Source organism: Musca domestica, unplaced genomic scaffold, assembly GCF_030504385.1.
Source record: "Musca domestica strain aabys unplaced genomic scaffold, Musca_domestica.polishedcontigs.V.1.1 15, whole genome shotgun sequence".
Classification (NCBI taxonomy): Eukaryota; Metazoa; Arthropoda; class Insecta; order Diptera; family Muscidae; genus Musca; species Musca domestica.
The window spans coordinates 2,956,570-2,979,503 of record NW_026712207.1 but is presented as its reverse complement, the minus strand read 5'-3'; the positions used below and the strand labels follow the sequence as shown (position 1 = coordinate 2,979,503).

At 35.0% G+C, this 22,934-nt stretch overlaps 1 protein-coding gene across 1 annotated transcript in view; it reads left to right on the top strand.

Moving 5' to 3' along the window:
• The window catches only part of LOC101888642 (probable chitinase 10), an 89,118-nt gene extending 69,757 nt beyond the window's left edge, over positions 1–19,361 (top strand). The window contains exons 3-9 of the mRNA XM_011293079.3: positions 8,520–8,601; positions 12,624–13,150; positions 13,223–14,179; positions 14,240–14,351; positions 14,418–15,388; positions 18,303–18,504; positions 18,574–19,361. Of these exons, the coding sequence (XP_011291381.1) occupies positions 8,520–8,601; positions 12,624–13,150; positions 13,223–14,179; positions 14,240–14,351; positions 14,418–15,388; positions 18,303–18,504; positions 18,574–18,779 (3,057 nt within the window). The 3' untranslated portion in view covers positions 18,780–19,361. The remainder of the gene's footprint in view (positions 1–8,519; positions 8,602–12,623; positions 13,151–13,222; positions 14,180–14,239; positions 14,352–14,417; positions 15,389–18,302; positions 18,505–18,573) is intronic.
• Positions 19,362–22,934: the final 3,573 nt, after the last annotated feature.

The following is a 22,934-nucleotide window of genomic DNA, read 5'->3' as shown; positions in this document are numbered from 1 at the left end:
AGAGATCGGGAAAAAATAAAATTAAGTAAGACTATATATTAAAACCAAGTAAAAAAGCTGTAAGTTCGGCCGGTCCGAACTTTGAATACCCTCCACCATTTGGAACAAATTTCGCAATTTTCGAAAAAAAAAATAAAATACGTTAACAATTCTGTTAAAATCTTAAAAATACTGAATACGAAGACGTGGGCATGCATAGGCAACTTTTGTCACTAGCTATTACACATTCAAAAGCGAAACTTGAAAAAAATCGGTTTATAATGTAGCTAAAAATCATCAAAATACCGAATATGGGGAGGCACCATGGGAGTTATAAAACGTGGAACTGGACAGACAATTTTCTGTTATTTAAAAAAAATGGTAAATAATTTCGCTAAGATCATCAAACTACCGAATATCGGGAGGTACCGTTATATGGGGGCTATACGAAGACATGGACCTACATGGTCCACTTTCTGTCTTAGGCTGTAATATCCATTACGAACTTCAAATACCAAATTTGAAACAAATCCGGTAAATAATGTCGCTAAAATCATCAAAATGCCGAATATCGGGAGGTACCGCTATATGGGGGCTATACGAAGACGTGGACCTGCACAAACAATTTTCAGTCATAGGATGTAGTATCCAGTACGAACTTCAAATACCAAATTTGAAAGAATTCCGGTAAATAATGTCGCTAAAATCATCAAAATACCGAATATCGGGCTATACGAAGACATGGACCTACGTGGCCCATTTCCTGTGTTAGCCTGTAGTATCCATTACGAACTTCAAATACCAAATTTAAAACAATTCCGGTGAATAATGTCGCTAAAATCATCAAAATACCAAATATCGGGAGGTACCGTTATATGGGGCGCTATACCAAAACGTGGACCTACATGGCCCATTTTCAATACCAAAAGTCCTGCACACATAACATACATTTGAGTAAAATTTTATCAATCTACTTCAATTCGTTCGGAAGCTAGAGTGATTTCTGCAGACGGATAGACGGACAGACGGACGGACATCGCTAAATCGATATAGAATTTTATGCTGATCAAGGCCTATTTTTCTCGCCCATGAGGAACAGAAGACTTAGAAAACGAACTTTTTTTATTTTCTTTAACGTCTCAAAATAAATTCTAAGACACGAAGAATCGGTCTTAATGCAATATTGTCATCCTTTTTATTTTATTTTTATTTATTTTTTTATATCTGTTATTTTCAAATGTTTATTTCTAACCGGTCTTAAATGTTGCCATGACAACAAACATTTTCGCCATAACAAAGTTGTGCAAACAAGTCAGCTCAAACATCTCCATTGTCATCTGCGTCTTCAGCAGCATCGGCTGAAAACAGAGATTGTTTGGAGCATCGTAAAAATCCAATGCGAAACCAATTCCAAAAATGGCTTAGTCAAGAACAATGCTACTGCATCAACATCATTGACATTTATGGTTATTTCTATTATTTTTCGATCGATGCGGAATATTAAAAATAACAAATGTTTGACCAGAAACAATAACCTCTTTAAAAAAATGGCGATCAAATAAGCCAACTCACTAACAATGAGAATATACCTTCCAAAATAAAATAAAAAAATAATATTGGAACTCAATGGACAACCATGCATGTGAAGACACCAAACGGCCAGAATGACATTTGTGGCCAAACAAAAAACAAATCATGAAGGTCGTTGTCATAAAGCAGTTATGCGGCTGGCTGTATATGTTCATTGTGGTGACCACAACAGCAACTGCCAACATTTTTTGTTAATTTATATGTAGAACTACCTTCTGACCATGGCCCAGTCGTTGCTATCGTTGGGTTATATTCGGACGTGTGACTTTAATGTTGGAGGTCACACACAACCGTTTGACGAAGATTTCCCCCATGCACACTGAAGCCATAGTGGTAACAACTTCCCTCCTCCCTCATTGAAAAATGTCGGCAAAAGTCAAAAGTTTGTGGTGGTGGGTTTTTTTTTAAGTGTCTCCCAAAAATGGTTGAGTGTGCCCGAATCAAATTAAAATTCTTACAAAAAAATAACGTTATATGTTATGAATTGTTGAACGATGAGTTGCAAATTTTTGATATTGAAATGTTACCATGAGAATAATTTTAATGAGTTTTTTAAATTAATTTGTTATATATGTCAGGTCAAAAAGCTTCCATAAAATATAGTTCTTCTAAATATAGAACACCTTATCTGGTTCTTCAACTAATAAAATTGAATGGCAATTCAAGTGAAATTCGAAATTGTGTCCTTTAAATATTTTCTCAAAAAAAAAAAAAAAAAAAAAAATAATAAAATAAAATAAAAATAAATAAATAAATAAATAAAAATAAAAAAATAGATAGGGATTTAGAAATTTTTTTTTTTTAAATCTACGTCCTTGAAAAATGTATTTAAAACGTATGCCACAAGACATCCAAGAACCTTATAATAACTACAATTATTTTTATAATAATAACAATAATATTAAGGGTAATAATAACAAGGAAAAAAAGCTGTAAGTTCGGCAGGAACAAACTTTGAATACCCTCCACCATTTGGAAATTAAAAAAAAAAAATAATAAAATCCGTTAAAATTTCTGTTAAAATCTTAAAAATACCGAACATAGCCGTTATATTGGGTTCTGTATGAACACGTAGACCTGCATAGGCAACTTTTGCATAAGTCATTGCAATATTCAAATACGATGCTTGAAAAAAAATCCGGTAAATGATGTAGCTAAAATCATCAAAATACCGAATATGGGGAGGTACCGCTATATCGGAGATATACGAAGACCTGAATCTGCATAGAACATTTTCTGTCATATGCTGTAGTACCTATTGGGAACTTCAAATACGACATCTCAAACAACTTCGGTGAATATTGCACCTAAAATCATCAAATTACCGAATATAGGGAGGCACTGATATATGGGGCCTAGACAAAGACGTAGGCCTGTCCCAGGCTGTAGGTACTACAGAAACTTTAAATATGAAATTTCAAGCAATTTCGGTGAATATTTTACCTAAAATCGTCTAAATACCGAATATAGGCAGGTACTGATATATGGGGCCTATATGAAGACCTGGACCTGCATAGACAATTTTCCGTCATAGGCTGTAGTACCCATTACGCATTCTAAATAAGAAATTTGAAAGGTCGCTAAAATAATCAAAATATCGAATATCGGGGAGTAATGTTGTATGTGGGCTATACGATATCGTGGACCTATATAGATAAGCTTAATTAGGTCTTCAAAAATTATTTTTAAAAAATCCACGCTTATTTTAATCTTCAAAAAAAAAATAATTTAAAAAAATCCACGCTTATTTTAATCTTCAAAAAAAAAATAATTTAAAAAAATCCACGCTTATTTTAATCTTCAAAAAAGTAATTTTAAAAAATCCAAGCTTATTTTAATCTTCAAAAAAATAATTTTAAAAAATCCAAGCTTATTTTAATCTTCAAAAAAATAATTTTAAAAAATCCACACTTATTTTAATCTTAAAAAAAATAATTTTAAAAAATTAACACTTATTTTAATCTTAAAAAAAATAATTTTAAAAAATCCACGCTTATTTTAATCTTAAAAAAATAATTTAAAAAAAATCCACGCTTATTTTAATCTTAAAAAAATAATTTTAAAAAATCCACGTTTTTTAATTGTCAAAAAAAATAATTTTTAAAAAATTAACACTTATTTTAATCTTAAAAAAAATAACGCTTACTGTAATTTTCAAAAAAAAAAAAAAAAAAAATAATAATAATTTTTAAAATGGTCATTTCAATCTTAAAAAAAAAATAATTAAAAAAATCCACGCTTTTTATAACTGTCAAAAAATAGCTTTTAAAAAATTAACGATTATTTTAATTTTTAAAAAAATAATTTTTAAAAAATCTTAGCTTATTTTAATCTTCAAATTATTATTTTTAAAAAAAATCCAACCTCATTTTAAACCTAATAAAATACTTTTAAAAATTCCACGTTTGTTTTGGACTTCAAAAAAATATTTTTAAAAATTCCACGTTTGTTTTGGACTTCAAAAAAATATTTTTAAAAATTCCACGTTTGTTTTGGACTTCAAACAAATACTTTTAAAAATTCCACGTTTGTTTTGGACTTCAAAAAAATATTTTTAAAAATTCCACGTTTGTTTTGGACTTCAAAAAAATATTTTTAAAAATTCCTCGTTTAGTTTAATCAAAAAATTAATTTTAAAAAAATCCACGCTAATTGTAATCTTAAAAAAATATCTTTACAAAATCCAAAATATTTTTAGAAAATCCAAGCATTTTTTACCCTTCAAAATTTTTTTTTAAAAAATTAACGCTTATTTTAATTTTCAAAAAAAAAATAATTTTTAAAAGATCCACGATTATTTTAATCCTCAAAAAAATAATTTAAAAAAAATAAGCTTACTTTAATCTTCAAAATGTTATTTTTAAAAAATCCACCTTTTTTCAATTTAAAAAAAAATATTTTTAAATATTTCACGTTTATTTTGGTTTTCAAAAAAATTATTTTTAAAAAATCCACGTTTACTTTAATCAAAAAATTAATTTTAAAAAAATCCACGCTAATTTTAATCTTAAAAAAAAAATATCTTTACAAAATCCTTGCTTATTTTAATCTTAAAAAAATATCTTTACAAAATTCACGCTTATTTTAATCTTCAAAAAATATTTTTAGAAAATCCACTATTATTTTAGTCTTCAAAAAATGTTTTTAGAAAATCCACGTTTGTAACCACATTGTTAGCACTTCAGTATTACTTCGAGATGGCTCTACTTAGGCCTTCCACTTCTTAAGATTTGTTTCGAAGAGTAGACTAAGTCCCTATTTTTAATCTATAACAATTGCTCACAGAATCTTGATATTATTGTCCAGTTTTCTTCTGATGCTACCATTTTTGCAACGGCTTAGATAGCGCTTGTTTGTTTTTCTATTTCCAATCTGAGTTCTAATTAGCTTTTAAATGTGAAGAAAGAATATGGTCTGCGCCATCGACAGGCAAAAAGGATAATATTTTTTAGCTCTTTCAAACAAATACTTCAGGGTACACCCATGTCCGAAAATTATTACCGCACTTTCGTATTACTTCGAGGTGGCTCCCAGGCCTTCCTTGAATCCAAGCATTGCATTCTACCATGCATCCAAGCACCACTATTTATTTCGAGGTCTTAAAGGATTATCTAAGTTTTGATTTTTAACAATTTCTCACAGAATCTAGATATTACAGTTCAATTTTCTTCGGATCCTGCCATTTTTCAACGACATTGACGTCTGAGATTTTTTTTTTATTTTTTTGTTTCAGTTCATAGAATTTAGATATTACAGTCCAGTTTTCTTCTGATTCTACCATTTTTGCCACGATAATAATCAATTGTGATATATGTTCCATCCATGTCTGCTTTTACAAAAAGGTGAACGATTTTAGCCAGGAGAGTATCTATGTTACGTAGTACAAAAAGGAGAATTACTTTTCCCATTTTTAAACAAATATCTCTCTTTATTTTTCTCATTACTCTTCTCTCTAAGTAAATGTCTCAAAAAGTAGACAACAAAATAAAATTGCAAACAAAATTATTCTTAGTGTCTGCCAATAAAAAACACTACTTTATAATGAAGATTCTGTTAACAAATGATACAACACATTGGCTAGAAGACATTTTCAAACGCTTAGATAAATGTCAACATATGTAGATTTGTTCTCTAATTAACATAAAGAGACAAAATTTTAATTTCAACTTGAAATTAATCAAAGATCGAGAAGCAAGCAAACCGGATTTTTTTTCGGACAGGAACATTAGTTTATGTCAGAGGCAAGTAATTATGGTGATTATTTGGAGAGAGAGAGAATGAGGAAAAAAATTGAAATTAAATAAAACTTAAAATTTAAAAAAAATGTATTGAAATTAATAACAATACTAGCAGGACTTAGGCTTCTCCGGCTATTTAGAAAACCAGTTTATTGAACAGATAGATATTCTTCAATTTCCCTTTTATTTATGAGAGAGAAGACAAAATAACGAAGTAAGCAAAAATTAAATACAAAAATTAAACTAATGATAAAATGACCAGGGATAGGCTTCTCCACTGGCTTTCTTGCTGCTTGGGACCAAAACTTGCTCGCGAGAAAGATTGCTCGAAAGATGGGAGGTGTTTTACGGAGTCTACTCTTTACTCTTTTTTTTGTGGGAGCAATCCCGACTTATTCCTGTTGTATAAATTAGAGTTAGGAGAGAATCGCTCTAGAGCAAGAGTTTGCTCGATTTTTCTGCTCCCTGAAGCGCATATTTTCGAATTCGAGTGAGTATCACTCTTTGAACAAATTCGAGAGAGTTTTTCGGAGGTCTGGTTAAAAATCTTTCTGAAGCCCCTGCATTGAGAGTATATCGGACATTTAACTGGCAGTTCGTAATATACCCATGCTGTTATATTTTTGAAATGAGCTTTGCTGTCCATCACAACCACATGCATCTCGGCCCCAGCACATCTACCAATACTCAAGTGTCTCGACTTTTATTTGTGCGAGTTCTTAGGCTTTATATTGGCTACGTTTTTCTTCAAATAGTTTCAATCGTCCTTCTGCCACCAATCCAATAGATAATTTTTTGTACAGCTGGTCCTGTTTCTCTTGGATATGCAAGTGATACTCTCAGCACCGCTGTTTCTCTTGGATATGCAAGTGATACTCTCAGCACCGCTGTTATCAACACATCTCGAGGATTTGTGTGTCCTCTGTTTATTGAGCAGACTATGAATCCAAATTTCCTTTACGTACGGAAGGACGTTGTTACAGGATTATATTATTGCACTCATTCAGTCCGCAAAAGGTCGCCCTTTAACGAGTATTGCAATGTCCTACAACACTTACCCCACTGGTCTTCTTCTCTCTTGTGCCAGTCACATTTGGAGTCTGAGAAAGGTCTTTCCCCTAAAGACTGAATGGAGATTGAAAGTTCAACGAGCTTTTCATTTTCTGCCTCCTTTCGATTTGAACTTCCCTTAAATGATTACAGGTTCTTATGTACGCTATTTGGTCGATATAATTTTTTATTCGCCTAAAAGAAAGAGATTTTAAAGCGCTATGGTCCACTCAGACCCCAACCATCCTATCATAAAACAATATTTCAATACCTTACGTCCAACATATTACTTAGCATAAATCTTATTTTTCGAAGTTTGTCCATTTGAACTCAATATCCAAAATAATTGTCTGTCAATGTCAAAATCGTAGGTGAAAGGAAACTGCCCTTGCTTCTGCATACTCTTCTTTCTGAAGCCTTATTCTGTATGTTTCCATCCAATCATTAAACAATATTTCAATAACTTACTGCCAAAAATAGTTCCTTATATCTTTACTTAGCATAAATCTTATTTTTAGAAGTTTTTCCATTTGAACTCAATATCCAAAATCATTGCCTGTTAATGTCAAAATCGTAGGTGAAAGAAAAATATTCTTGCTTCTGCCAACTCCTCCATCTGAAGCCTTATTCAGTATGTTTTCCATCCAATCGTTAAAAAATATTTCAATACCTTACGGCCAACAATAGTTCCTTATATCTTTACTTAGCATAAATCTTATTTTTCTGAGTTTGTCCATCTGAACTCCTTAATATTCAAAATCCTTATCCTTAAAAGCACAAATAACGGCACTTAATCCTGGATTTTGTTTTTCTCAATCAAATTTCTGTAACAACCTTTCTATAGCAATTCTTAAAACAGTAGCCTTTAGTCAGCTGATCTACTTAACCCAATTCAACAGCTGACCAACATTAGGGCAGTTCACACTCCACAATTAATCGTTAACTAATTACAATGCTCTGATTTTGAATGACTTCTTTGAAATTAATATTTAATTAGTTTCGTTTCTTTTTTCATTTGAGCGGCTGTCGAACAAATTTTCTCAAGTGTTTATGTTTCGTTTCGGTTTTTTATTTTTTCGATTTTGGATAAACAAACAGCCAAGACAAAAAATAACGAAAACAAAACACACGCCAAGCTGATGATGATGATAATTTCAGCTTAAGCTATTTGTTTAGTGCTTGATTATTAAATGTTATTGTTAACAACAAATTTGTTGATTTTTGTGCTTCAGCTCAAGCTATAATGAGCCGACTTGGTGGTGAACTGGGTCAATGCCATGATATGCCATAAAATAAAAATTCAAGTCGGTGGCTGAAAAAAAACAGTCAAAAGTGGCAAAAGTTAGTTCGTCAACAATCAAAATGGAAATGACTAGCCATCTTTTTTGCTGCCGGATGATTGATATGATTTACAAGGGGTTAATATGTTAACCTCTTGTAAAACATAATTAAAAAAAGACCCCGACGAACATGAATCATTGTTTTAAGGTTTCTTAAAAAAATCGAGGGCTTTGAGGTTATGTTAGAAACCTTTTAATTTTTCTTTTAATTTAAAAGGTTTTGATTTTTTTTATATTTTTATTACAACCTCTCATTCCCCCCATTTTTGTGACCTTTGAAATCTAATTAAAAAATGTTTCCCCTCTTTATTTTTCTTTCCAGTTTCCTCCTCGAATATTGAAATTATTATTTGCCGTATGCCTCATAATCGTTCTACTATCCCAAGCCACCGACAGTGCACAAGGTAAGTGAATATGGTTTTAAGAGAGCAACTGCAAAAAGTGAAAGTTCTAAAGTTAGTTACACAGCCGGTTTAGCCATGACTTGATTTCCGCATTGGCCAACCAACTTACCAACCAGCGTCAACTATACACCGGGTGTAGAAAAATAATGTTGTTCTACCCAAAAAAAAAAAAAAAATATCCGGTTCAAGACTAGGCAAAAAAAATATGCATGGCATTTGCCGTCAAGCAAATGCTAACTTGTTTTGTTTTTCTAGCCCACATCATTATTTTTCCACATTATAGGAAACCGCATTGCCGGAATATATCACCACACTTTAATGGTTTAAGAACTGGTTGGAAATTTTTTTATGTCAAATGGAAATATGGGAAATGTGTGTGCAAAAGAAGAATTTTTATTGCGAGGTGTAAAAGAGGTTATTGGAATTTTTCAAATTTAAATCTAAAAAATCTAAGAAATATCAGCCAGAAATTGATGATATGCAGACCAGATCTCTCCACAATTCCACAATCATCTTCCTCTTCCAATTAGGGACATTTAAGTAAAGTCAAAAGTCTACCAGCAGACTTTTCCATATTTTTTCTACAACAAAAAAAAAAAATAGTGACATTCAATCATAGTCAGAAGTCTACTAGCAGACTTTTCCATTCCTTTCCTACAACAAAAAAAAATTTTTTCGATCTTTCAGATTTGTCCGATCAGCTACGACCCGAGTTTCGATTTTGATTTTTTTTAAACCGAACTCGACTCAAATCGATTTCGATTTTAAATAATTTGATGTACAGTTCCTCCCATGATCCAAGTATAAGGTCCCCCTATTCCAGCGATCAAAACGATCTGTCAATTAAATTTGAATTCGCCGCATCAAAAAACAAACGACAAAACATGATTTTTACTGTTATACGAAAATATTTGTTTGGCCATTTTAAATTTGCTGTAAAAAAAGAAAACGAAAAACATACAGGGTGAGAAGCAAAAAAACTGCAACCAACTTCAGCCGTGCTGTCATTTCAAAGCCACTCGTCCGACAGCTGTTAAAATTATTCCAGTGACAGCTCATTATATTGTTTACAAGCGGACAAAAGCATTTTGCTGAGAATTTTCCAGAAAAAAAGTTATTCGTGATGGAATTCAAGCGGGATAGTGTGATGTCTTTATATTTGGCTGGAAAACCACAAGTGGCCATCGTTAGAGCACTCCAGCATTCAAATGTGAATAAATCGTTTGTGTCTCGTACCATCGACGCTCGTTACCGTGATACTGATAGCGGGTAGCGTAGCCCGACGTCAAGAAAGTGGACGGAAGAAAACAGCAACATCAGCAGAAATGGTTCGAAACCTGAACATATCGCAATATTCCATTCGGAATAAATATTGAAAAATGAGCTCGGGGTAAAGCCATTGAAATTCCAAAAAGTTCAAGAACTTACACCGCCACGGAAAGAAAATAGACCCAAAACAGCTAAAGATTTGCTTCGCTTGGCCGAAAGTGGTGAACTGCCGAATTTGGGTTTCTCCGTCTTCGATGAGAAAACATTCGTTGTTCAGCAGTTTGTAAACAAACGAACAAATGATCGTGTTTACTTGCCAAAGAGGTCAGCTGAAAATGTGCACCTTCGGTTGGCCACCAGAACTCAAGCGCCGGGCATGGTAATGGTGTGGGCCGCCATAACAGCCGATGGTCGCTCTCCGCCCGTATTAATTGACCCTGGCATCAGAAAGAATGCTGAATATTATCGCGAAAATATTCTGGAGGGTGTATTAAAGCCTTGGACTCAGCCACCCAAGAATGGTTACCACCAATATCTCCGGATATCAATCCGTTGGACTATTGTGTCGGGAGTATTTTGGAAAGCAAGGTTGGCACTAAAAAATACCAAAGTGTCGATCACCTCAATCAAGCGCTTCGTCGGGGATGGGCCAAAATACCGCAGAGCAACATTCGGGAAGCGTGTTACGGGTGTTTCATTGGCCGTTTGAAGTCCATAATTCGCACCAAATTGACCAATTCGGACAAATCTAAACTTATTGATCGACCGTGGCATCAGAATAAATGTCGAATATTATCGCGAAAATATTCCAGCGCACAATTGGCACCAAAATCTCCGGATACCAATCTGTTGGATTATTGTATCTGGAGTATTTTTCAAAGCAAGGTTGGCACTAAAATACGCCAAAGTATCGATTACCTCAAGCAAGCACTTCGCCGGGAATGGGACAAAATACCGCAGAGCAAAGTTAACACCCAGAGTGATATTAACACCCACATTGCAGGTGTGTTCGAACGACTTCAATATGGAGCATGTTGTAAAATCTGGAAACAAATATAGATTATTGACTCTCGCCGTACCAGAATACCGATCACCACTGAAGGACATAAGTAATATTTCGAATTTAATATGAGAGATTATGGCACTATGTTATTCCATTTCTTAAACGCAATATTGGATTATTTTTTATTTATATTGTGAAAAATAGGGCTCAGATTTTTACAGCTATGGAAACGGCTTTCGATATGGATACGTCATCACAGGAATGCACCCAGAGTGTGCCAGCAAAGTTCGTAGTACAAGATCCACAATGATACACAAAAGATTTATTCACATTTAAATGCTATAGTGCTCTAACGATAGCCACTTGGTTGGTGGCTTTCCAGCCAGATATAAAGAAATCACACTATCACGCTTGAATTCCATCACGAATAACTTTTTTTCTGGAACTTTTGTACGCTTGTAAACAATATAATGAGCTGTCACTGGAATAATTTTTAAAGCTATCGGACAAGTGGCTTAGAAATGACAGCAGTCTGAAATTGATGGCAGTTTTTTAATCTCACCCGGTATTTTTTCTTTTTTTAGCAAACATAACTGCGAATATTTTCTTGATATATAATGAAAATACAGATTTCTTATCTTCGGTGACCCATAGCGAAATTTGATGAGGAAAATTATTTTCTCTAAAATCATTCGTCTAAAATGATGTTTTATAGGAGAATTTGGCATAAACTTTCATGGAGTGCTGTTTTTAACCCTAAAATGAGTTTTAACTTTATATGACTTCCTGACGTTTAGGTAAGATTTAGGCTTTTGATGTCTTCTGGGACCCTTGGTAGAATTTTATGACAAATAATTTTTTGATGAGGAAAATAATTCCCTCTCAGATCCTTCTTCTAAAATGATGTTTTATAGGAGAATTTGGCATAAATTCTCATGAAGTGCTGTTTTTAACCCTAAAATGAGTTTTTACTTTATATGACTTCCTGACGTTTAGGTAAGACTTAGACTTTTGGTGCCTTCTGGGACCCATAGTAGAATTTTATGACAAATAATTTTGTAGAACATTTTGACTTGCCACTACCCCGTTTAAGTGGAGTTTTTGGCAATTTTTTGAGAAAAGGATCAAAAAGACCTCTTTGACGACTCGTTTGAGGGTTAACATGGTTGAGAAAATAATCTTCGTACGATTATCAGTAATATTGCCAAAGACCTCAAATGAAGGGGTTCCAGGGAATCTTTATTCGAAGGGCGTATTTTGCTATAATTTGGGTGAAAATATCCAAAAATACCTCTTTATGGACTCGCTTGAAGGTTAGGACTTTTTATCAAAATAAACCTCGTAATATTGTCGAGGACATTATATATCTAAAGTCCCAGGATTCAGAGGAATCTTCATCCAAATTTATAAAATAACATGAAAGAGGTGGAGCTTTCCTCTGACTCTTTAGGGATTCACTCGAGGGTTAGGACTTTTTATCAAAATAAACCTCGTAATATTGTCGAGGACATTATATATCTAAAGTCCAAGGATTCCAAGGAATTTTCATCCAAATTTATAAAATAACATGAAAGAGGTGGAGCTTACCTCTGAAATTGGATTACTTTTCTTTGGAAGCGTTCGAAACACCCATACACTACGCCCTATTTCTGACTCCCCCTTCAAAATCTGTTGGGAGTTTCCTGAAAATATTTTTGGCGTTTTTCACAGTTTAATAATTAATCCCCTTCTCCCTTCCCCTTTCTTCCAGCCAAAACTCGCCGAAGACTACGAAGACCCACCAGTGCCCCCGAAACAGATGCTGCCGCCGAAACGGTTGAAGTCTCCACACGAAGAACCCGCGTTTCGGCCAAGAAAACTCTAGAAAATGCCGACAAAGAATTGGCCCAGAAACGTGTCGATCAGGAGCCGGCACCCTCAACATCGGTGCGCACACGCCTGCGCGGTAAATCAAAGTTACGTGCTGGTGGTGCCGATGCCGATTCCACCAGCCTCGTGGCAAGTGGTTCTTCGTTGAAGGGTAAAAAGGCCAAAGCCGAGGATGTGGGCAAAAAGGTCGTCTGCTACTATACCAATTGGTCACAATATCGGCCCAAGATTGGTAAATTCGTGCCCGAGGATATTCCAGCGGATTTGTGCACCCACATTATTTTCGCCTTTGGTTGGTTGAAGAAGAACAAATTGAGTTCCTATGAATCGAATGATGAGACGAAGGATACCGTGCCGGGACTCTATGATAGGATTATGACCCTGAAGAAGGCCAATCCCAAGTTGAAGGTGAGTTCGGAGAGGGAGGGAGGATGGGTTTGGAAGAGAACAAAATTCAATTTTTTTTCTTTGATTTTTTAGATCCTCTTGGCCTTGGGCGGCTGGTCCTTTGGTACCCAGAAATTCAAGGACATGTCCTCGACCCGTTATACCCGCCAAACCTTTATCTATTCGGCCATACCTTTCCTGCGCAAACGTGGTTTTGATGGCCTCGATTTGGATTGGGAATACCCCAAGGGTTCGGATGATAAGAAAAACTTTGTTTTGTTGTTGAAGGAATTGCGTGAAGCCTTTGAGGCTGAGGCCCAGGAATTGAAGAGACAACGTTTGTTGTTGACTGCTGCCGTCCCTGTAGGTCCTGACAATATCCGAGGTGGTTATGATGTCCCTGCTGTGGCCAGTTATTTGGATTTCATCAATGTCATGGCCTATGATTTCCATGGCAAATGGGAACGTGAAACAGGACACAATGCCCCGCTCTATGCCCCCTCTTCGGATTCGGAATGGAGGAAACAATTGTCCGTGGATAATGCTGCCACCATGTGGGCCAAAATGGGTGCCCCCAAAGAGAAATTGGTCATTGGTATGCCCACCTATGGCCGTTCCTTTACCTTGGCCTCCACATCCAAACATGGCCCTAATGCCCCAGCCACCGGAGGTGGCAAGGAAGGTATCTACACCAAGGAAAGTGGTTTCTTGGCCTATTATGAAATCTGTGAAATGCTGTTGAATGGTGCCGTCTATGTCTGGGATGATGAAATGAAGGTGCCCTATTTGGTGGATGGCGACCAATGGGTTGGTTTCGATGATGAGAGGTCGATTCGTAACAAAATGAAATGGATCAAGGATAATGGTTATGGTGGTGCCATGGTCTGGACTGTGGATATGGATGATTTCAAGGGTGAGGTGTGTGGAGGACAGGTGAAATATCCGCTGATTGGAGCCATGCGTGAGGAGTTGTTGGGTATTTCCAGAGGCAAGGATGCCAAGGATGTGAATTGGGCCGAAGTGGCAGCCACCTTTGAGGATTTGGAAGAGGTGAGAATAAACAAAATGTTCGTAATTTGATATAAATAATCCCTCCTGTCCGAATTTTAGATTGAGAAACCCGAACCCATTAAAATCGATGTGGAGGAGATTCTGGCCAAGGTACGCAAACCCACCAAGAAGCATCGTGTCAAGGCTGGTGCATTGGCTGTGGAAAAGAACAGTAAGTCCAGATAATTTTTTTATTTCAAACCCCATTTTTAAGAACCCCTCTCTCCCCCATTTCTAGCTCGTCCCGCCCAGGTCTTCTGCTACCTTACCAGCTGGTCCTCGAAACGTCCTGGAGCCGGCAAATTCCTTCCCGCCAACATTGATCCCAAACTTTGCACCCACATTGTCTATGCCTTTGCCACACTCAAGGACCACAAATTGGCCGAAAACAGTGATGAGGATCCCGACAACTATGAAGAGATTATTGCCCTGCGTGATACCAACCCAGATCTGCAAATCCTCCTAGCCATTGGTGGCTGGGCTTTTGGTTCGACACCCTTCAAGGATCTCACCTCCAATGTGTTCCGCATGAATCAATTCGTTTACGAAGCCATTGATTTCTTGCGTGACTACAAATTCAATGGTCTCGACGTGGATTGGGAATATCCCCGAGGCTCCGATGATCGTGCTGCCTATGTAAATCTGCTGCGTGAACTGCGTGTGGCCTTTGAGGGCGAAGCCAAATCATCAGGATTGCCCAGACTCCTGCTCACCGCTGCTGTGCCCGCCTCCTTTGAGGCCATTGCCGCCGGCTATGATGTACCGGAAATTTCTAAATACCTAGATTTCATCAATGTCATGACCTACGACTTCCATGGTCAATGGGAACGCACTGTGGGCCATAACTCACCTCTCTTCCCCTTGGAATCGGCCACCGGCTATCAAAAGAAATTGACCGTGGACTACAGTGCCCGTGAATGGGTTAAACAAGGTGCTCCCAAAGAGAAGCTATTGATTGGTATGCCAACCTATGGTAGAACCTTTGAATTGGCCAATGTCACACAATTCGATATTGGCGCACCAGCCTTGGGTGGTGGTCGTTCGGGCAAATTTACAAATGAATCTGGTTTCTTGAGTTACTATGAGGTGTGTACATTCTTGGCGGCCGATAATACGACTTTGGTATGGGATTCGGAACAGCAAGTGCCATTTGCCTACCGCGATGATCAGTGGGTTGGCTTCGATGATGAACGTTCGCTCAAGACAAAGGTAAGTTTGACATTTCTTCTAATTTTTTTTTTTTTTTTCAAAAAAATAGGTTTTTTGAATCAGATTTTCAGAAATCTGTTTTGAAATCCCACTTCATGGCCTCTGGCAGGCCTTTAACATTTTTTTTCTAAAGTTCCATAATGTTGTCTCAGATACCCCTCCAAATATTTCTATACTCTAAACCATATGTCTAGAGCAGATATATATCATTTGATACGTCTAAAACGTGCCACATCGAAATTAAGGCTTTAGACCCCAGTTCTCTTTAGATCAAATCCTTTCCAGAAAAAAATCTTCAAAAAGTCATTTTAGGGACCAGTAGTCCTTCAGAATATAAACTTTAAAAAATCACTTTTGAGGGTTCAATAGTGCTTCACAAAAAAGTCTTAAAAATCATCGTTTAAGGGTCCAATATCCTTCAAAATAAGGTGTCAATAAATCTAAATTGAGGTTTCAACAATCCATTAGAAAAACGTCTTAGAAACCCTGATTTGAGGTCCCAATAGTCCTTTAGAAAAAGTCTCAAGAAATGTTCATTTGAGTCGCCAATAATCTGTAGAAAAAGTCTCAAAAAACCCTACGTTTGGGGATTCAATAGCCCTTCAGAGAAAAATGTTCAAAAATCCTCATCTAAGGGTCAAAAAGTTCTTCAGGAAAAAATCTGTAAAAATTCTTCGTCTGATTCTTCAAGAAAATGTCCTTCAAAAAAAGTCTTAAAAATCCACGGTTGAGGGTCATATAGTCCTTCAGCATAAGATCTCGAAAAATTCAAATTTGAGAGCCTTTAGAAAAAAGTCTTAAAAATCCTCTTTTGGGGGTGCAATAGTCCTTCGAAGTTCAGAGGATTCAATAGTCCTTCAGAGAAAAGTGTTCAAAAATCCTCATCTGAGGGTCCAAAAGTTCTTCAGGAAAAAAATCTATAAAAATTCTTCATCTGAGGGTCCAATAGTTCTTTAAGAAAATGTCCTTCAAAGAAAGTCTTAAAAATCCACGGTTGAGGGTCATATAGTCCTTCAGGATAAGATTTCGAAAAAATCAAGTTTGAGAGCCTTTAGAAAAAGGTCTTAAAAATCCCCCTTTGGGGGAGCAATAGTCCTTCGAAGTTCAGAGGATTCAATAGCCCTTCAGAGAAAGGTGTTCAAAAATCGTCATCTGAGGTCCAAAAGTTCTTCAGGAAAAAATCTGTAAAAATTCTTCATCTGAGGTTCCAATAGTTCTTCAAGAAAATATCCTTCAAAAAAAGTTTTAAAAATCCACGGTTGTCCATATAGTCCTTCAGCATAAGATCTCGAAAAATTCCAGTTTGAGAGCCTTTAGAAAAAAAGTCTTAAAAATCCCCTTTTGGGAGTGCAATAGTCCTTCGAAGTTCAGAGGATTCAATAGTCCTTCAGAGAAAAGTGTTCAAAAATCCTCATCTGAGGGTCCAAAAGTTCTTCCGGAAAAAGTCTGTAAAAATTCTTCATCTAAGGGTCCAATAGTTCCAAAAATCCCCTTTTGGGGGTGCAATAGTCCTTCGAAGTTCAGAGCTCAAAAAACACGTTTTTTAGGGTCAAATGGCTCTTAAAAAATTGCAATTGAGGGTCAAATATTCCTTCAGGATAAGATCTCAAAAAATCTTTTTAGAAAGTCCACGTTTGAGACAAATAAAAGTCAATTTTCCGGAAAAAATCCATTTTTAGTCCAAAGAAGATCTTAAAAACCACTTTTAGGGTCCTAAAAAACCACGTCCTTTAAAACAATTTAAAAAAAATTGCTGTTGAGAGTTCAATATTTCTTCAAAAAAAATTTAAAGGTCCTTCAGAAAAAAATTAAAATTTAAAAAAAAAACTACGTCTAGAAGTCTCTATGTCCTTAAAAAGAAACCCAGGTTGAAAAGCCTGTTGGCTTGACAACATAAAAAAACCCGTTAAAATCCACATTAAAAAGTTCCTTAGTCCTTGAGAATTTTATTCTAAAATCCTTTTTAAAGGCCTTTTGGTTCTTGAGAAAAAAATTTACTTAAAAATCCTCACTTGAAGGTATTTGGTCTTGAGAAAAAAACTTAAATCTTAAGCTCTGTTGTTCCTTCAAAAAAAATTCTTTAAAAATACACATTTAAATGTCTATGGGTCCTTGAGAGAAAATCTTACAAAATCCTTGTTTAAAGGTCTGTTAACCCTTGAGAAAAAAATCTTCAAAAATCTACTTTTAAAAGTCTGCAGGTCCCTGTGAAAAAAATTCTTTAAATATCTACATTTAAGGGTCCTGGGAAAAAGTCCTCAAAAATACGTCTTTGCAAGTCCATTGGTCCTTGAGGAAAATTCTTTTAAAAAATCCACGATTAAACGTCTGTTAGGCCTTAAGATTTTTTTATTTTGATTTTTTAATAGTCCTTGAAAAAAAAACTGAAAATCCTTTTGAAGGTCTATTCGGCGGAAAAAAATCATTTAAAAATCACTGTTTAAAAGAAAAATCTACAAAAATCGACTTTTAAAGGTGAGAAAAAAATCTACATTTAAAAGTCTGTTGATCCTGTTGAGGAAAATCCTTACAAATCCACGTTATAGACTTGCGAATGTTATATTGGTCATTGACAAAAAAATCTCTAAAATTGACGGTTAAAGATATGTTGGTCCTTAAGAAAAAAATCGTTAAAAAATACCCCTGTTAGTCCTTGAGAAAAATATTATTAAAAGTCCCAATTAATTGTTCCTTTTGTCTTTGAGAAAAAATTCTTTCAAAATCCACGTTTGAAGATTTGTTGGTCCTTGAGATGAATTTTCTTAAAAGTTCGCATTTAAGGACCTATGGGTCCTTAAGGAAAAAATCATTAAAAAACCAAGTTTTAAAGGTCTCTCAGGCTTTGAGAAATAGATATTTTAATTTTTTTTATTTCATTGCCATATTCTAATCCTTTTTTGTTTCTCCTAATCAGATGGAATGGCTGAAGGAACAAGGCTTTGGTGGCATTATGGTGTGGTCCATTGATATGGATGATTTTACGGGACGTTGTGGAAATGGCAAATATCCTCTACTCTCTGCGTTGAATGATGAACTCAAGGGCTATAAGGTGAATCTGGAATATGAGGGACCCTATGAGACAAGGGGACCCCGGGGAGCGTACACAACAAAAGATCGTAAGTCCATAATTTTTTATTAAAGAAAAAAAATACAAAAATAAATATTTTTTTTTTTTTTTTCTCCAGCCCACGAGGTAACCTGTGCCGAGGAGGATGGCCACATTAGCTACCACAAAGATTGGAATGATTGCACCCACTACTATATGTGTGAGGGTGAACGTAAACACCATATGCCATGTCCAGCAAATTTGGTCTTTAATCCACAGGAGAATGTTTGCGATTGGCCGGAAAATGTTGAGGGTTGTCATGTGCCCACCGATGCGCCAGCCTAAAATTGTTGACTTAAGAGAGTTGTATAGAGAGAGCGAGAGAAAATTGTTTTTTTTTGTAAAAAAAAATTAACATGACATTCTAACACATATACATACATTCATTCGAACACACACACACGAACATATAACACACATTTTCATATAAGTTCCCTCTTGGACCAAAAGATTTTTTTGCAAAGATCTTTTGGTGTTTTTGACACAATTTTGAATTTTTTGGATTTTTATGAATCCCTAAATTTACAAAAAAATATCAATAATGTTCAAATTTTTAAAATAAGGATCTTTTTATGAGATCCTATTGAGCTCCAACACTGCCCCATTTTTTTTCTATTGAATAATACTCAAAATTGGAATTTAAATAGGGAGTCTTGAAATATGGGTCCATTACTTTTCTTCAGATATTGCCAACCAGTTTTTAGATTATGTTATTGTGGTCTATAAGAAGTCCTGAAGGGGCCTTGTGGGAAATGTTAAGGGCTTTCTTGAAGAAGTAAAATTTAAATCTTCAGTGTTGACTCGGTTTTGAAATCATAAGGGGTTGTGATGCCAGATTATTCTACTTTTTTGTCTTTCTGAAATAGGCCCTTTTTAGCCTCTCTTAAGAACACCTTTTCACCTGTCATAAAAGGGCCTAATGGTCTCCCGTTAACCCAGTTTTTAAATCTTAAGAGGTTGTGAAGCCAGATTATTCTACTTTTGGTCTTTCTAAAATAGGCCCTTTTTAGCCTCTCTTAAGAGCACCTTTTCGCCTCTCAAAAAAGGGCCTAATGGTCTTCCATAAGGGGCCCAATTGGCCTTCCATAAGGGGACGTATTTGCCTTCCATATAAGGACCTATTGGTTTCCCATAAAGGGACTTTTTGTCTTACTAAAACAGGCCCTTTTAGCCTTCCCTAAGAACTTTCCGCCTCTCATAAAATGCCCTACTGGTCTCCCATAAGGGGGCCAACTGACCTATTGGTCTTACATAGGAAGACCTTTTGGTCTTCCATAAGAGGACCCGTTGGATTTTTGTATTTTTAAACTTCACTATTTGAGGCGTGATGGCTAATTGACCTTCCTATTGGTCTCCCATGCGAGGACCTGTTGGACCTTTGTATTTCTAAACTTGAAAACCTACTGACATACAAACCAGTTTTGGAATGTTTTCATGCCAGGTTATTTTACTTTTTGTCTTTTTAGAGGAGGTCCTATTGTCCTCCCTTAAGAGCACCTTTTGACCTCTCATAAAAGGGCCTAATGGTCTCTCATAAGTGAGCCAATTGACCTTCTATAAGAGAACCAATTTTCCATCAATATGAGGACTAATTGACCTTCCATAAGAAGACCTATTGGTCCCCCATTAGAGGACCTATTGGTCTCCCATAAGAGGACCTATTGGTCTCCCATAAGAGAACCCGTTAGTTTTTTGTATTGTATGCCAGGTTATTTTACTTTTTGTCTTTTTAAAGTAGGTCCTATTGGGCTCCCATAAGATCACCTTTTCGCCTCTCATAAAAGGGGCCTAATGATCTCTTATAAGGGGCCCAGTTTACCTTCCATAAGAGGACCAATTTGCCTTGCATATGATGTCTAATTGGCGTTCCATTGGAGAACCTATTCGTCTTCCATAAGAAGACCTATTGGTCTCCCATGAGAAGGCCCAATTGGGACTAATTGGCTTTCTAATAGAGGACCTATTCGTCTTCCATAAGTGGATCTATTGGTCTCCCATAAGTGGACCTATTGGTATCCCATAAGAGAACCCGTTTGACTTTTGTATTTCTAAACCTGAGTTTTCATGCCAGATTATTCTACTTTTTGTCTTTCTAAAATAGCCTCCATTAGGAGCACTTTTTGACCTCTCATTAAAAGGCCAAAAGGTCTCCCATAAGGGAGCCAATTGACCTTCTACATGAGGACTAATTGGTCTTCCATAAGAGGACTTTTTGGTCTCCCGTAAGAAGGCTTATTGGTCTCCCCTATTGACACGCCATACAAGGATCAATTCAATGAGAGAGGCTTTTGTATTTCTAAATCTGAAAATCTCTTGGCATCCCAATGGAACCTCCATTTATATTCTATGAGGACCTATTAGTCTCTCATAAGAAGACCTATTGGTCTCCCATATTGGCCCGCCATACTAGGATCAATCCAATGAGAAAGATTTTTTCTATTTCTAAATCTGAAAAGATCTTGGCATCACACTGGAACCTCCATTGATATTCTATGAGTATATTTATAGGACTTCTATCTCTAGACCATATCTATCCTTCTGAATAAAACTTCAAGCCCAACCCAAATCTCCTGACTCCCCATTCCCCATGAAATTATAATAAAATTGTAATTTTCGCTCTCTTCCACCTGGAAAATCGGCGGATTTGATTTCGCTTCGAAATTCCCATGATGATGTGAGCCCAAAACATATGTCTGTACATATGTACTATAAAATTTAGTTCTACACATAACATACAAACATACATATAAATACGATTCTTAAAAATCCCTACTACAACTACCCCCCCTTCTACCACCACCACCACCCTATTATATGTAGTAATGCCTAGCATGTAGTAACCTTTTTTTTATTATTTTTTTTAATTTCTTTCAACAAGAAGAAAAAAAAAACAAAAACAATGCAAATTAATGGCATTTGTTTTGTCCTGTTTTAATTTTGTTTTACTTTTTTTATTAAATTTAGTTTAATTTAAACAACAATTGCAATGTAATTTTCCCCGCTCCTTCTGCGTTTTTTTTTTTTTTTTTTTTTCTTAAAATACTGTCTATCTTTATTTGTTAAAAATGTAACATTAAAAAAAACCGCACTTGCCTTGTTTTTCGTTTTTTTTTATATATACATAGAAATTTAACAAGTTTTTTTATAATGATAATAATTATTATTAAATGTTTTGAATTATTATTAAGGCCTAAATTACACAAAAGAAAACGAACCACATAGTAAGACAAATTAATTACCACAACGAAGTTATAATATACTCTCTCTATAATACTCTTTCTCCCTCTCTATTACTTAATATCTCTCTCTCCAACTCCCTCTCTCTCTCTTTCTTTTCTTACAAAAAATAATTTCTTTATATTTCTCTACCACAATTATTGAAACATTCTTAATTTGTTTTTGTACATAAAACTGTGATAATGTAACTGTATTTCTCAAAAAAAGAAAACCGAAAGTTTTGTAACTTTTTTGCTGCTTTCCAATTCGTATCTATATTTTCCTGTCTTTCTTCAATGTCTACATCTCCTCTCCACCTCTTGTGCACACAAAACAATTTGTTAAAAAGAAATTTGAATAATATATTTTTATAAAAAAAATATTATTTTATATATATATATTATTTTTCTATCCGAACAAACAAACAAAAACAACTGTATTATAGTGTTATATATAAATAAAAAATATAAAAATAAAATAAAAAAAATAAATATAATTATTACCAAAAAAAAAACAAAATTGAGGAAATTATTTGAGATTACAAAATCAAATTTAAGATTTTTTTCTTAAGGACAAGCTGACATTGAAAATTATAATTTTAAAGAATATTTTTTCAGGTACCAACGGACATTTAATCGCGGCTTTTAAAGAATTTTTTTCCCAATGACCAACAGACCTTTAAATGTGGATTTTTTAAGAGCTTTTTTTCCCCCAAAATTTCCAGTTTTTTGTCAAAGAGGATTTTTATCTCATGGCCCATTTGGACTTTTTAAAATTTTCTCGGGTACCAATAGACCCCTGAGCTTGGATTGTAAGAGAATGTTTTTTTTTTTTTTTTGTTTTTTTTTTTTTTTTTTGAGAACTAAATACCATTATCCTGGATTTTTAAAGGAAGCAAAAATCTTTAAAATTGGATCTTTAAATATCATTTGTCTAAAGAACCCACAGATCTTCCAACGCGAATTTTTTCCAAAAACTACAGACCTTTTTACCTTTATTTTTCAAATATTGTTGAAACGAGTATTACATAAGATTTTTTTTCCCCAGGCAGACCTTTTAACATCGATATTTAAAGAATATTTTTTGAAAGACCAATAGACATTTATTCGCGGAATTTAGAGATTTTTTTTCTCAAAGATCAGGAAATCTTTACAAGTGGATTTTTTAAGAACTTCGTTTTTACCATGTCCCCATTTCTTTAATGGAGGATTTTTTGTTTCTAAA